Source organism: Palaemon carinicauda, chromosome 21 (assembly GCF_036898095.1).
Source record: "Palaemon carinicauda isolate YSFRI2023 chromosome 21, ASM3689809v2, whole genome shotgun sequence".
Lineage (NCBI taxonomy): Eukaryota > Metazoa > Arthropoda > Malacostraca > Decapoda > Palaemonidae > Palaemon > Palaemon carinicauda.
Window position 1 is genome coordinate 91,204,895 of NC_090745.1, and position 17,500 is coordinate 91,222,394.

General features: G+C 34.3%; 2 protein-coding genes across 21 annotated transcripts in view; one reads left to right on the forward strand and one right to left on the reverse strand.

The window, feature by feature from the left end:
• LOC137615324 (homeotic protein ultrabithorax-like) overlaps positions 1 to 17,500 on the reverse strand; it is a 1,252,187-nt gene that overhangs the window by 211,348 nt on the left and 1,023,339 nt on the right. The window lies entirely within an intron of this gene.
• LOC137615035 (uncharacterized) overlaps positions 11,679 to 17,500 on the forward strand; it is a 23,536-nt gene continuing 17,714 nt past the window's right edge. The window contains exon 1 of the mRNA XM_068344669.1: positions 11,679 to 11,741. Within this exon, the coding sequence (XP_068200770.1) occupies positions 11,679 to 11,741 (63 nt within the window). The remainder of the gene's footprint in view (positions 11,742 to 17,500) is intronic.

Below are 17,500 nucleotides of genomic sequence, written 5' to 3' on the forward strand. Positions count from 1 at the left end.
TCTGTCAAACACCAAAGCGATCGAAAAAAAAAAAAGTGCTGACTGAAACACTTAGGAAATAACAGCCTCAATATATGCATTTAGTGCTCCAATTACATGTATATATTGGACTTGAAAAAAGGGTACTACGCATGTCAAACTTTAACCTAGATCTACTTTTGATACGGAAAGAGGGACAAAAAAGAGTTAGTAAAAAATACTGGCTCAGTTTATGTGTGAGAAGAAAAGGACGAACACCTTAAGACAGCCTCCCTGATTCTTGACTGCTTGGATCTGGATTCAAAGGTACAATTAATGTTTTTATGTATTTCTATATTTACCCGACTTTTTTAACCCGTCAGATTTTCATATAACAAATTAAAATACTTAATGGATTCACTCGAAATTGCAATTTTCATATAACAAATTAAAATACTTAATGGATTCACTCGAAATTGCAATATCGGTTCTTATAAAAAATAATTACATCGTTTTTTTTTTTCTTAGTGGCGAATCTTCGAGCATTGTTAGTATTACAAACTCAACTAATTTCAATCACTGACACGTAATGAAATTAGGTATACAAATTTCCAATTATTATTATCACATGTTGACCCTCAGTCTTATGCAATGTATAGTTTCAATCCGAGAATTTAGACTCGAATATTTTTCAGCACAATGGCCTTTATTCTGAAATTTCTGGAACCTTCCATAAATCGTACAGTTATTACAGCGGCGTTGAATGCCTCTGCCATCCCCTCCCGGCCTTTTAGATTGATAAGGCTTGACGCATAGGCGATGATCGGATAAGCAAGAGATTTATTCAGCGATACATTTATCCTTTGACACAGGGATATGGATGCATAGTAGAGGGAACGAATTTCCCACACTACCCGAGCCCGCGTGGCCATTAAATACGTATACATGAATAGATATCCAAGAGGAAACAGATATGTTGTGACGAAAATAACATGCCAAGTGTATTTACATACAGAAGCACCGGATATTTATACAAATAAGTATACAAACATTGCACATAGTATTTATAACTCAACTATCCACCTATAACCCACTGTTTTCCACAAAACGTTTGAAAACAATCAATTGTAAAAGATTCTATATATTGTAGTATAAAAGTAAAAAATTAATCATAATGAAATTCAACTGAAGTATCGGCCCCCATCATCGTGTTGAATGAGAAATCCAGAATGAACACCTTACGCGGAAAACTTCCAGAATATTAGTGGCTTCATTCACTTATATAGAATGTTCTTCAGGAGCAGCGGGTCATCGTTTATATTACGTGCACTTTCATGCTTCCTTCACATTAAGATCCTTCCGTTTCTACTCCTTAGCCACACTACAGAGTTGGCACTTTTCATTCCCTCACTTCATAGCTGGCACTTTCCTTTCCAACACTACAGAATTGCCCCTTTCCATTACCACACTAGAGAGTTTGGACATTTTATTCCCACACTACTGAGTTGGCACTTTCTTTCCCACACTACAGACTTGGCACTTTCTTTCCCACACTACAGAGTTGGACACTTTCCTTCCCCACACTACTCATTTGGCCCATTTTATTCCCACACTACAAAATTAGCTCTTTTATTTCCCGCACTAGAGTTGACTTTCCTTTCCCACACTACAGAGTTGGCCCTTTCTTTCCACACTACAGAGTTGGCACTTTCCTTTCCCACACTACAGAGCTGGCACTTTCCTTTCCCACACTACAGAGTTGGCCCTTTCCTTTCCCACACTAGAGTTGGCACTTTCCTTTCCCCACTACAGAGTTAGCACTTTCCTTTCCCACATTACAGAGTTGGCACTTTCCTTTCCCACTATAGAGTTAGCACTTTCCTTTCCCACACTACAGAGATGGCACTTTCCTTTCCCACACTAGAGTTGGCACTTTCCTTTCCACACTACAGAGTTGGCACTTTCCTTTCCCACACTAGAGTTGGCACTTTCCTTTCCACACTACAGAGTTGGCATTTTCCTTTCCCACACTAGAGTTGGCACTTTTCTTTCCCACACTACAGAGTTGGCACTTTCCTTTCCCACACTACAGAGCTGGCACTTTCCTTTCCCACACTAGAGTTGGTACTTTCCTTTCCACACTAGAGTTGGCACTTTCCTTTCCCCCACTACTAGAGTTGGTACTTTCCTTTCCCACACTACAAACTTAGCACTTTCCTTTCCCCACAGTACAGAGTTGGCCCTTTCCTTTCCCACACTACAGAGTTGGCACTTTCCTTTCCCACACTAGAGTTGGCACTTTTCTTTCCCACGCTACAGAGTTGGCACTTTCCTTTGCCACACTACAGAATTGGCACTTTCCTTTCCCACACTACAGAGTTGGCACTTTCCTTTCCCACACTAGAGTTGGCACTTTCTTTCCCACACTAGAGATGGAACTTTCCTTTCCCACACTACAGAGTTGGCCCTTTTCTTTCCCACGCTACAGAGTTGGCACTTTTCTTTCCCACGCTATAGAGTTGGCACTTTCCTTTGCCACACTACAGAGTTGGCACTTTCCTTTCCCACACTACAGAGTTGGCACTTTCCTTTCCCACACTAGAGTTGGCACTTTCCTTTCCCACACTACAGCGTTTACTTTTTCCTTTCCCACGGTACAGAATTGGCACTTTACTTTCCCACACAACGGAGTTTGCACTTTTCATTCCCACACTCCAGAGTTGGCACTTTTCATTCACACACTTCAGAGCTGGCACTTTCTTCGGAGCTGGCACTTTTTTCCCACACTACAGAGCTGGCACTTTCTTTCCCATACTACACAGTTGACACTTCCCCACACTACAGAGATGACACTTGAGTTTCCCACATCACAGAGTTGGCACTTTACTTTCCCATAATACAGTTACAACTTCCCTTCCAACACTATAGAGTCGACACTTTTCTTTCTCACACTAAAGAGTTGATTTTTTCCTTTCCCACACTACAGAATTGGCACTTTCCATTTCTCACAATACAGTGTTGGCACTTTCCTTTCCCACACTACAGAGCTGAGTTTTTCCCTTCACACAGTACAGAATTGACACTTTCCTTTCCCACACTACAGAGTTGAGTTTTTCCCTTCACACAGTACAGAATTGACACTTTCCTTTCCCACACTACAGAGCACTTTCCTTTCCCACACTACAGAGTTGATTTTCCCTTCACACAGTACAGAATTGACACTTTCCTTCCCACACTACAGAGTTGGCACTTTACTTTCCCCACACTACAGAGTTGGCACTTTTCTTTCCCACACTACAGAGTTTGGACTTTCCTTTCCCACACTACAGAGTTAACACAATCTCGATTGTTTTCTCCAATTTTATACTCAGTAATCCGCTCGTTGCCTTTCTCTTCACTTGAGCAAACAATCTTTTCTACATGCGGTATTTATGTACATATTGCTTCACCATAGCCATACCCCTTTTCTCATATTTAAGTTCAGTATAAGCACTAACCACTAACCTTCCTGCAAACCATAAGTCATATAATTAGCAGGTACACATCTCAGTGCTTGGGACAACAGGTACATTACGGATTTTAAATAACTGTCCGAAAGGCCAGTCCACTTCAGTCGGTAATAAAAAAAAAACGGCACTTTTAGTTAGCGAAGCTGAATTTAGGATGACCATTGATCTTTATGGACCAATCTTAAGCATACATAATATACACCATATGCAAATATTATATAATATATACATATATATGTATATATATATAATATATACATATAAATGTATATATTATATATATATAAAGAGAGAGAGAGAGAGAGAGAGAGAGAGAGAGAGAGAGAGAGAGAGAGAGAGAGAGAGAGAGAGAGAGAGAGAGGTATGAGCATGTTGATTATGTTTGAGATCATGCGGGTGATTGTCCAAGAGTGCGTAATTTTGCTGTATGTGTGCATTAATAGTTGCTAATTTGCAACAACTCAATTGTTGAACATTATGGAATGAATCAATGGTTGGCTTGAATTTTCGAAATTTCTTACCTTTTCAATATTGCCTAATGTTAGCTAGTACAAAAATTCTTCTCAATGTATCAAGTAATTACGATGAAATCCAACTACCTGCTTACTATATATATATATATATATATATATATATATATATATATATATATATATATATATATATATATAATATATATATATATATATATATATATATATATATATATATATATATATATATATATATATATATATATATATATATATATATATATATATATATATATATATATATATATATATATATATATGCGTGTGTGTGTTAGAATGCGTGACAAAAATCTTGTGACAAAAAATGACAGCAACATTAAAAGCCGGGTCAGTCATCAATCTAGCAATCACCTTCCGTCGGGTAAAAGACTGCCTGACAAAGGATAAAAAACTTTGGCAATTAAACGTTAACTGGCGACGACGTTAATTCCAGTGACGGGCAAATGAACCCCCTACCCCTTCCCAATAGCAACCCCACATTCCCCATCTGGTCCCTTCCCCTACAACTTTCATCCAATCTTGTCAGGCGGTCATTGTGTTCCTGATGCAAAGAACAAAAGGTCAAACCACTTTGTCGTACATGATAAGGCCAGGAAATAGGGGTGGAGGGGGATAAGTAGCTGTGGAGACAAAGTAGAATTGATTTCTACCATTTCTCTGACTAAGGACCTTTTTTCATTTTTTTTATTATAATTCATAATTCAATTCTCTCTTTAAATAGGAGATGAAAAAATATAAAACTACATCCATACTATTTGTTTCATCATTATCTTCAATAGGGTATCTGTGTTCAATCTGCATACTTAATAAGGAACAGAGGTTAGAAAAGCATATTTAATTAAACGAAGAACTTCGAGTGTTAAACAGTATAAAATAAATATATAATCATATTTATGATACCTATTATTATAATTCATTATTATTATTATCAATTATAAAAAATTCCAGAGAATCTTCAACTTTTATATTTTGATGAAACTGTTGAATTTGAGAAGCAAGTTAGGTTTAGTCAAGCCCATATCGATGTTATGGCTTTCAAACTGAGCTCTCTCTCTCTCTCTCTCTCTCTCTCTCTCTCTCTCTCTCTCTCTCTCTCTCTCTCTCTCTCTCTCCCCCAATAACCTCAAAATTCATGTTATTAGTAGGTTCTGCAGGTGGTTCGTGATAGCGAACAATAATTCTTCATGACTGCCAATCAAACTAGGCCGGCATAACATAGAAAGATTGGAAACTGGGATCTGTTGCGTATGAGTTTGTTCAGCAATCAAGATACAGCTCTAATTTTTTGAAGGTTCGAGGCGACTGGCTCCTGAATAAACTAGCATTAACAAGCAGGTTAGTGAGCATAAGATTTGAAACCTCGCGAGTCACAAAAGAAGAAAATCACTATTTTCCTAATTATTATATTCTTGATCTAAAGCATATAGTTTAATGTATAGCACAAACCCCCCCCCCCCCCCGGTAGCATAATTTAGTCACGTGGCTTTCAAAAGAGTGGCAATGTTGCTTAAAATCTATTTTTGCTTTCCACTCGATTCGTCTTCAAAAGTGCACCCCATCCATCTCGCCTGAGACTATGAATTTCCACAGGTCTCATTTCATGAACATGAATTAATTACCAGATAAGGATACGAAAAAGGGGTCCCGGCCATAGTTTTACCAAATGCAAGACAGGTTAATTCCTAGCATCTGACACTTTAATTGACGCTGGTGAATAATATAAGGTCCCTTGGTTGCTATATTTGACATAGTATTTTCTCTCTCTCAAAATTTATGACACCATCATATTCTTTGTTATTATTTTATATACAAGTATAGAAAGATTAGATATAATGATTTTGAATGGAAATTGGCATTTATGCAAGTACAATACAATACGTTTGTATGTATGTGAATATATGTATATATATGTATGTATATATATATATATATATATATATATATATATATATATATATATATATATATATATATATATATATATATATATATATATATATATATACACACAAATGCGTCTGTATACTTAAGTAAGAATTATGGCGAACAACCTACACGAATTGTGGAGAAATGCGTCAAAGATAAAAGAGCAAAATACCTTTCCTAGCCAAACACTGTTTGCAGCTGACTCACCATGGAAAAGGGAGGATATATAACAAACCCCCTTCCCCCTTCCCCTTCCCCTCGACCTCAGAAGCCGTCAGGGAAATAAAGGTAACGATCTAAGCCCACTACGCCCCTCCCTATGCACACACACACACGCACGCCCCCACCTACGCTGATCCAGCATAATACACTTCTCCTCTACCCACAATTCTCACACCCTCCTTTCTTGAACCGCCTCCCCCTCACCATTAATCTTTCCTTTCAAACTCAGTGCTATTTGTTGTGCAGATCTCCCATAAAATTTCATTTGCTAGCCTCTAATGCCTGTCTTATCCATGAACGATTGTACAATAACCTCGCTCTTACCGTAAACTAATACGGACTAATTATTAGCAATAAAACCTGCACTGGTAAGAGAAGGGAAGTTTTCAGAAGTGGCTTCAGGTAAGTTAGTTATGAGCTGCTTTTCATTTATCATTTACAAACACGCTATCAAATAAATACATTAGAATATTAGATTTATCCTGATAACTAAAAAAAATTGAGGGTTTCAGTGTATATACATCTTTCTATTTATCTACATATACCAAATATATATATATATATATATATATATATATATATATATATATATATATATATATATATATATATATATATATGTGTGTGTGTGTGTATATATATATGTATATATATATTACATATTTACACACATTCACTGCACCATTACTATTACAATTATTTCTAAAAGTTCCATATACAAATATACAATACATCTTACCCAAGTTCCGACTTTAACCCGACTCTGCGTTAAAATGTTCCACTAAATCTTCCACTTTTTCATCTATTATAAAATTGATTTTATAAACCCAATGAAAGATTTTCAGTCACTACCGTATGTTATTATGTTATTTTCCATCTTCATATTTACAGCAATTGTTTCTATTCCTTTAAACTTCCCTAAAGTAATAAATATATATTTTCTTTAGAAAAACATTCCAAAAACCTTTCGTATATAAGTATGGACCCGCATCCCTTGAAAAGTCTCAACAATTTCTTTCCTCTTCCAAGTCGCTCTGGAGGCTTTTCTTCCTCTTAAATTTCTCTTATCATATTCCCCTTTCTTATTTGTGACACTTATGAGCATAAACACTGTTATTACCGCGCCTTATTCTTGTTTCTCTTCGTGATACGGCCCCCTCCACCCCCCATACATTCCCTTGACGCAAATGATTTTAGGGTTAAAATAAAGACTTCCTTTTCACCTAAATGTGTGTCGTATGTGTAACAAAATATTTATCGAGTCATTTAAATGTATAGATATACGTTCCAAATATATCAAAGATATTTTGGAAATTTCGTACATCATACTTTATTTCATGTATGTATGTATATATATATATATATATATATATATATATATATATATATATATATATATATATATATATATATATATATATATATATATATACGCTGGTATTCACAGTTTATTTCTATGGTAGATTAACAAAGCTTTCAACCAATATTCTAATAAAATATTAAAAATTTAATAAGCGTCTTTTGTCAAATCAATGATTTACATGCCGTAGCTCATAGCATAAGAGTTGTAAAAGCAATGATAATAAGGAAAGATAACAATTAACTGAAATTTTAAATTCTTGCATGAAACTCAAATAAGTTGATACTGTGGTTAAAATTAAAGAATGTGAAAACTTTAGAAACATTCATTTAAGAAAACCAGAACAAAATCACGGTTCGTGCTCTATCTGTTGACATGAAAAGTCAGACTCTCCAGAAGCTAGAAACAGACCACAGCAAAGGCAACGTCGGATTTAGTAACAAAAGAGCTACAAGACCACCGAGCACTTATCTAATCGAGCAAAATAATCAATGTCACTAAAGAATGTTAATCAGACATCTGGGTCTTGAAGCCACTAAGAAGAAAAAGAGATGCGAATTAACCCCCTTTGACTTTCTAATCATTAAGTCTGATTTGCTTACGCTGTATCAAAGGGTCAGCTCTAGCATCTGGAAGATATATTCAAGGACTCGGAACTGTCGCCTTGTCACTCGAGTTGCACCCACAGATATTCAGCCGAGGTAGACATCCCTCGGCCGAGAAGGTTTACGAGGTTTCTTGGCCAAACTTGCACACACTAATCAGACTTTTATTTTTTTTAACCGACTCCTGACGCCACATAACTCACGACCAACATACTGGTAAAGACAATCCCCCTCCCTCCTCTTCTTTCCGCACCCCCTCCCCTCCACAATTCTCTTCCATCTGCGAAGATGTGGTTCCTAAAAGAAAGACAAAAAATTCTAGGATTGACAGCGATTAACAAGCAGTTTCGTTCAGTTTTCGACGATGTTTCGACAATGTTACTTGAATAAAAGACGGAAGTAGATAAATAAAGCAGGAGAAAATCGGTAAGAACATTTATAACCTATTTTCTGCACTACGATTTTGAAAAGACGAGAAAAATGAAAGATAAAAATTTAATGAAGAATATGAATTATATGAAAAATTAATACTAATTAATGACACATCTTGGTTAAAAGTAAGTAAAACAATGTCCATCACACGTTATCTCTCAGTACATGGAAACTCACCAAGTATTAAAGTATTCATAAAAAGATAAGTTGTTTGTCTATAATTATTCGAGAAACGTACTATGGCAGCCCACATCATCCTAATGAACAAGAAAAAATGGGTTTTACGTGGAATAACGTGAGAGAGAGAGAGAGAGAGAGAGAGAGAGAGAGAGAGAGAGAGAGAGAGAGAGAGAGAGATTTCTTTTATTTTAAAAAATGTACAAAACTACATGTATAATATACATTATTGTGTCTTTATTCAGTGAATCAGTATCCGTATTAAAAACACAAATACTTCAGAAATTATACTGGATTTTTGTTCTTTGCTTGGAAAAGACAACTGAAAGTACTTACATACATGCATACATATACATTCCTATATATATATATATATATATATATATATATATATATATATATATATATATATATATATATATATATATATATATATATATACATATATACATACACGCACACTCATTACCAAGCCGTTTCCTTACAGAAGGAAAAATTAACATAATGATGAGTGTCGGACTGATACTTCAAGTGATTAATCACTCACTAACTTATCTTATCAATGATAAATCTCCATTACCCTGCATTGTGTTCTGATTCTACAACATGCTTTTCTAACCCCAAGTTTGTCACATCAAACTTTTCCACTTCGTCTTTTTTCAGAAGTTCAACATCAAATTTTGATCAAATCACACCTAAACTTTTCAAGTCTAACCAAATGAAGTTTTCCCCTATCGGTCCTTCACTGATCTGTTTAACTTTCTCAATCAAAATTCTACCATATATCATACTTCGTAAATTCAATCATATTACGTCCCAATAATAATTATAACCGCTTCTATCCCCTTCACATAACGGAACAATTATTATGCCTTCTGACTCTTTCCTTAAACCAGATATACCTTACTAGCCATGGTTAGCAGGTCAATCATGTTCTCACAACCGTCCCACAATACGAAGACCTATGAATTCTTGGTATATGTTAATTCCTCAAAATCTGAACTCGTCCCTTACAAATTCCCAACTGTATCTTTTCAGACTAAAACTTATACTGGCATCATTATTCAGCTCTGCCTCTCTTCTATCATTCACATTTAATAAAACAGGGTATTACACATTCCATCGACCCAGAATTGCATTAATTTCAGATAGCATCTCTCCATTTGTATCTTTTAATCCGAGATCCATCTGTACATCGTATTCCTGAATGCAGTTACTCACCTATTATCAAAATCCTTATTTCCTCCTCAATATAATACTTGCCTTATCTGGTATTTTTTTTTTTTCCTGACTACTACAGCTATCTTCTCGTATACCTGAATATGGTCTTTTCTGTAACACAAATGCATCTCAAGTTTCTTCCCTTCCTCAACAAGCTTCTGTTTCCTTATACGGAGACTTATTGCTTTGATTTGCCTACCCAAAAAAATTTCGACTGGCACTATATACAATTCATCTACAATTTATACCTCCGTATCTTGAACCCTACCCAATAATTAATGTATTTATAACCTAAATGCTCTTTGGCTGCTTGTCCTTGAACCTAGCTCACCTTAACTTCAACACAATAATAATCAGATATACGTATAATTATGTACTCACACTATACTATATCCTTAACTTATGATCTGGAGGCCTTCGAATCAAGAGAACAATAACAAAAAAATATTAATAAGGTAATGGCTATCTAGACGAAGTCGCACGCAATAAAGAAACGTGAAATGCTGAAAATAAAACAATGTAAAACCACTTCCATAATAGTGATATATCACTCAACAAAAACCTCGCAGAAAATATTTTTTCATTTGCAATTCCACCCCCACCTCCCATTCCACATGTAACCCCTGTTTCCAACTTCCACGAAACATACCCCAAAACCTCTTCCCTCCAGACCATCCCCGAAAACCTCACCCACTCCCTTCCCGGATACTTCCTCCATCCGGGCATGCATGTACGTCTCATTCATCATGATTAGGAGATGAATAATGAGGGAAGGATATAATACCCAATTAATGAATTCTCGTAGCAAGTGGATTTTAAGGACCACAATTATTATGATTGCACTTAAATTAAAAATAAAGAGGAAGAGAATCCCGCTGCTTCCTCCAAGATATCAACGGACACAAGTTGTCAAGGAACGGAAAATGGCCATACTTTATTGTGGCCTGTTTGCTTGTCTGTTTGTCTATGTCTCTCGGTCACGGGAAAAAATTTTCTATTGTATATAAATTTCTTAATAGTTAAAATTAGTATAAACTGCACTTGAATATGTATGTTTTTAAGTGTGTATACTGAATAGTGTGTCTACTGGATGTTTCATAGGTAATTTTGCCTTAAAAAATATTCATTCAAGGAGCTCCTTTAAAAAAACAAGGGATTCCAAGCTCCACTCGTCCTCTAGACGCCCAATGAAGATCTTTGCTGTAGGACCTAGTACATACTTATTGACGGTCCTAAAGATCAACAGCAGTTCATTAACGTCAAAAATTTATATAAAAATAAAAATACCTAGCTCACATCCAAACAATTAAGAACACGAATTGTCTGCCCATAAAATGACATGAATCCTCATTAAATATTTCCTGAAAAATGTCTAACTAATCCCCAAAGTAGTTAAATGTCAGGAATTTTTCCAAACCACTAAACAAACCTTCAAAAATTCTGCACCGATTTTGGGAAAGCATATCAATATTTATACATCTACAAAGGCATATCAAACCTTTTCTAGGCCCCTAGTGAAAAATAGTTAAGATAAAGTCGTGTTTAAAAACTTCATCAAGAACAACGAAACGTTTCACACATGGGAGTCGTACGCCGGTAGGCCTTTAAAAAGAGGCCTGCAAAATAAGGACTGTAGCAGTAATGCGCATGTTTTCTATCATAGGCCTACTGCCATCAAAGAAAACGCGTCTGGCCGCGACCCACTTCTCTGGGGAGGCCTAAGTAATATGGCAGAATGAGCGGTATTGATCGTTTTGCTTACACAACCCCTCCCTTAAAGTCACTTATATCTGAGGAGGTACGTAGAAAATGGGACAATATTTATGGTGATGGTGACAGTATTTATGGAAGGGGAAGGGAAGGGGAGGAGGAAGGGGGGTGGATGATAGAGGTTGAAGGCATGGGTATTTCACTCCTGGAACGTGATGACAGTAATGGTGGAAGAAGATATTGATAAGGATATAGGGGATATAGAAAAGGAGAATTTTGTGACTATAAAAAATTCTATCAATAAAGTGCCCAGGCCTCAGGTTTTTGTTTGGGCCTTTGGAAAATGACGTAAATGATTTATAGTAAAGTAATGAAAGCACTTCCAAGCACAAAACCAGTTTACTGTATAAACCTTCAAAATCAACTGAAACAAATATTCTTAAGAACTAAGCCCTGTCCTTCATATTTTTCTTATGAAATATTAGACTAATCATTTGTATTAATAAGAGAAAACCTGAATCAATTCGACTCTATAGAAGCGGCAAACCATTTTATATATCACAATATCACTTTATAAACTTTCTTTATCCATAAAACAACACCACTAACGTGACTGCTATTCCAGACATGTAATAAAATTAAAACGCAATGAACAAATGTAATTTCCAGCATGGACAGTATCATGACACCATTTTCTGTAGTCGACATTGTTCCATATATTAAAATATTTATATACAAAATTTTTCTATTTTCATTGACAATCAGGGCAATTAATATCTAAACATCAGGATAACGTAACGGGATTCGTTAATGAGATCATAACATATCTTTACTTCCTCAGAAGAATACAAAACGGTGCTTTTACTTTGAGATGGATACCCGGCAATGCAAGAGAGGCCTACTGACTGGGAAGCGAGACAGGGTAAATTCATTAGTAGGCGTGGGATGGTTGACACTCGGCCAATCAGCTCCTAACATCACGATGTCCGGTAGACCAATGGTATGCGTGAATTTTTGCTTCACGGCACGATGTTAATTCTAAGATGGGAAGTGTACATGTGAACCATTTCGTAAACATCACTCCAATATAACTTCCAGATACGAACAATAAATCAATTATTCATCGTTAAGGAAAATTTCAATATTAGCATTGGCGATCTAATTGAATCAGTCTTAAATTATATTGAATGATGAGAGAGAGAGAGAGAGAGAGAGAGAGAGAGAGAGAGAGAGAGAGAGAGAGAGAGAGAGAGAGAGAGAGAGAGATATTAGTTTTTAGGAAAAATCTCTCGTTTTCCTGAGGGCAGCGAGGGATGAAATTTATCAGTCGACCGGTCCCATCGGCAGTCCATTAGACATTTCTTGAAGGTTTATAGTTTATGTAGACTTCCGAAGACCCTCAAATTTCGTCCGGTTTCCTTCCTCTCCCGACGGCTCGGTAGGACCACTAGTCCACCGATTTCAAGGGGACCATTGGCTCCCCAAACCTACTCATCTTCTTCCTCATACAGCCACCCAAAAGGGGGACTATGTGAGTCAGCAACAAAGTATGCTAGTTTTATTCATTTCTGATAACAATGACTTTCATGAATACGAAGGGGATTATTTTCACATTTCTAATTTTTATCATGAATTGAAATATGAATAAAATTACAGTAAAATAACCTTTTTTCCCAGAAAACACATTTTAAAAGCAACATAAATATTAATTTCATGTTTCACATAATGTAAATGTAACATACAGAACTATACTAGATTACTAATTATGGCAAACTAGATTTCTTAAAACAGGAATTCCAAAGAGGAAATATATAGCTGGGAGAATGATAGTTTTTCAAGGCATTCGCTGATCTCAGAGGAAAATTTCCCACAAACAGCCGAGCTAACAGAATTTCTCATAAATTTTTGTATTGATAAATCACTTGTTTTTTTTCCTTCTTTCTTGTATTTTGCCTTATAAAAGAAAGAAATTTATATACTGCCTGGAAGTTCCATAAATTTCCCTAATGATACATAGCTGCTCCTTAAAAATATGATATGAGTGATTAGTCTATTTCCAAAAAGAAAGAATTTGATAAACGGCCTCTCTTCCCTTGGGGACAACAAATCATGGTGATATTCTACAACCGTGCACCGCTGATTTACAGAGCCCTGAGTGAATAATTCCTCCTTCTCACTTGAATTAATTCTGAATATTCATTAGCTGCTTTTCTTCATCCTCTCGCTTCTCTTATCTCATCTCATCTCGAGGAAATTTCCAACGGAGAAACCAACAGTACTGCTCTTGTTTCCGGACCGGCTAGTGCCAGCCCCTTAAGAACCCCTCAACAAACCAAATATCCAAAAAAATATATATTTACAGTTGTTACCATAAAAAGATTAAGGTCCAAATAAAACTGCAAACGAGAAATAAAGACACATTACTTAGGTGCATGGCAGCGACAAAACTTGTGATATGATTTATTAGTTTGCAGCAATAATAATAATAATAATAATAATAATAATAATAATAATAATAATAATAATAATAATAATAATCATTATTATTATTATGACTGTAATGATCATGATCATTAGCATCAATATTGCCTGTTATAACCAATATAATTTTCACTATCATTATTATCATAGTTATTAGTATTGCCGTAATAAATTTTACTGTTATCATAATCATAATAACTATTATTAAGAATAACAGTAATTATAAACTTAAAACTATCATTATTGTTATTACTACTGCTACATAGTAGGTCTAATTCATCATATCCATAAATTCTCACTCAAATTTGTCTTGGCAATTCGTAACTTTCAACGTAATTTCAATTTCTACAACGTAAGAATTGTTTACAATTAAACGTCTATTACATGTAAATTAATTTTTTCTAGAGTAGGCTAATAACTCGACCGCCATCAATCGTCTATCTTCTAGGTAAAGAAATAAACAATGAGATCAATCAATGAGAAAAAAATTAAAATATGCATGAAATCAATATCCCATATCTATCCACAACAAGTGAATTATTGATTAAAGTCTACCATAATTTTATGGTCACAACCAACAAGACTCAAAAATCAATCACATTAAACAATGACACCCGTTGATGATAAGGGTTATTCGACTTAAAACAAAGATTTAACAATTACGTTTATTTGCATTCAAAGCTAAAAATTTATAGTTCATTACATCCCAAATGATAAAATATTTAACTCATGAGCAACTCTTGCATAATTTTTTCAACAATTCAAATATTTATTGATACAGTTAGAGCAGACGAGCCAAACAAGTACATTTCGAACGTCAAAGAAGTTTTCGATGGACGAAAAATATACCAAGGAAGATAAATATGTGTGTATATATATATATATATATATATATATATATATATATAATATATATATATATACATATATACATATATATATATATAAATATATATATCAAGACATATATATATATAAATATATATATAAATATAAATATATAAATATATATATATATATATATATATATATATATATGTATATATATATAAAATAAGGAGAGAGAGAGAGAGAGAGAGAGAGAGAGAGAGAGAGAGAGAGAGAGAGAGAGAGAGAGAGAGAGAGAGAGAGAGAGAGAGAGAGAGAGAGAGAGAAAATGCACACTAGGAAATGAACACAAAAATATATAAAAACCATTACTAAGAATACCCTTGTGCGGCAATGCACTCCTGCAGCCGTATTCTCAATCGTTTCACTGCCTATGTAAAGATTATAATTTGCATAATGCCCAGACACACCCACAGCTCCACCTTAAACAGGGTATGTACGACCGTTTTTGCAAGGGAATCATACAAAAGTTACACGAAAATGAATACCTTCCCTGTATCCTAATTGCTAGCTATTACAATGTATGAATATTCACATCCACTGATAATTCTAGAAAATTCTGCTCCATTAGTCCACTGGTTGGGTGTAAATTTTGCTGCATATATACTATACAGCCATAGGCCACCTATAATTGGTCTTTTTACGTTATGATAAATCTTTTGGTTTACTAATGAACGAAAGCTACTTATTTTAAACTATATCTAGTAATTTATTTAATTATATCTTTTCCATCATCTTTTTCCTATATCATATATTTTTCTCTGATTTTTTAACAAGAAATTTCGGAAATTTATTTTATTTCCTTGATGTTTATAATTTTTACCCGCTATTTATCATTCAATGATATTTATGAAATATAAATGCCACTGTATGCAGTAATATAGAACAAACTAAGTAATCCATAGATTTTGAATATCAATATATTTTCCACAATTATCCTGTTTATTATCGCTATACGTTCTACGGCGATAATAAACGCGAACAAAATTGTAATATAAAACTAGTCTATTCTTAATCAAAATCAAATTTTCAACGTTCATTTTTTCCCCAAGATTACCTTTACAAGTATTTTGAAAAGAGGTCGCAACTTTCCTAATGCAATATCTCACTTTCAAAGTTTTAGAACCCACATCTTTTTGGAAACAAAAAGTTCCGCTGAACACAGCGACAACCGAAATGGCAGATCTTGAGCGCCGAGTATTGCGGGAGAGATTTTGAAGCTAAAATATATTTTCCAGGCTAATGTGAAGATTTTTGCATCCGAACAATTCAATATGTTGATTATTAGTTTATACATGATATGTCTGTTTTGACGTTGTTACTTATTTTAGAATGATTTATTGTTAATTTGTTCTCTTCATTTATTTATTTCCTTATTTCCTTTCCTCACTGGGCTATTTTTCCCTGTTGGAGCCCCTGGGCTTATAGCATCTTGCTTTTCCAACTAGGGTTGTAGCTTGGATAGTAATAATAATAATAATAATAATAATTATTATTATTATTATTATGTATGGTATGAAATATCAATATGAGTTGTGAGATATTCAGTGACACATTATCAGCATTTTTACAAGTTCTACAAATCCACCTAACTTGTACCTTATTTAAGCAATATGTTTTTCGTGCACGTAGGCTAAATTTGCAAGAAAATCTATGATGGTTAGTTTCTAAATCCTAGGAGGATAACTAAATATAAATATTCTCTTAACTCAGAACAAAAAAAATTTACTGTTCGCCTATCAACAAATAATAAAGGAGAATGTTTATTTCAACCGAATATCTTAAACAAATGGAACAAGATCTATAATAATAAAGTGCATGATCTATAAACTTTAGTAAGCTCTTCCTATTCGTCACAAAGCATAAGTAAACAGCTCTCCTTTACATTACATATTTTTAGTACAACTTGCAAATACTGGAAAGAAAAAACTTCGGGTTCCATGCCTTTATTACTCTTATCTTTTTATACATAAATATCCTCTTTGACTATCAGTAAAAAAAAAAAAAAAAAAAAAAAAAAAAAAAAAAAAAAAAAAAAAAAAAACAATCATTAGAAAATATGACAATGTAAATCAACCTAGTTCTATAATGCCCAAAATCATCGCTATCGCCATTGTTTCGGAGACAGGTACTGCCCTAATCATCGGCAATAATGATAATAATAAAATCAATAGTAATATATTTACACAGGCGATGTTCACACATTTCAGGCTTTCTATCTGTCTATCTATATACATTCATATACAGTAGATACACATATATATTGCGTTCACCCTCCCACGGGATCACAGACATGTAAGTCTTCTGTTATCAACTACTTCTAATTCAGTATTAAAGGATACTTGTGGCTCATTTGAAAATAGTTAAATCATGAGTGTTATGTTATAAAATTATGTATACATACACACGCATATATATATATATATATATATATATATATATTATATATATATATATATATATATATTATATATATAC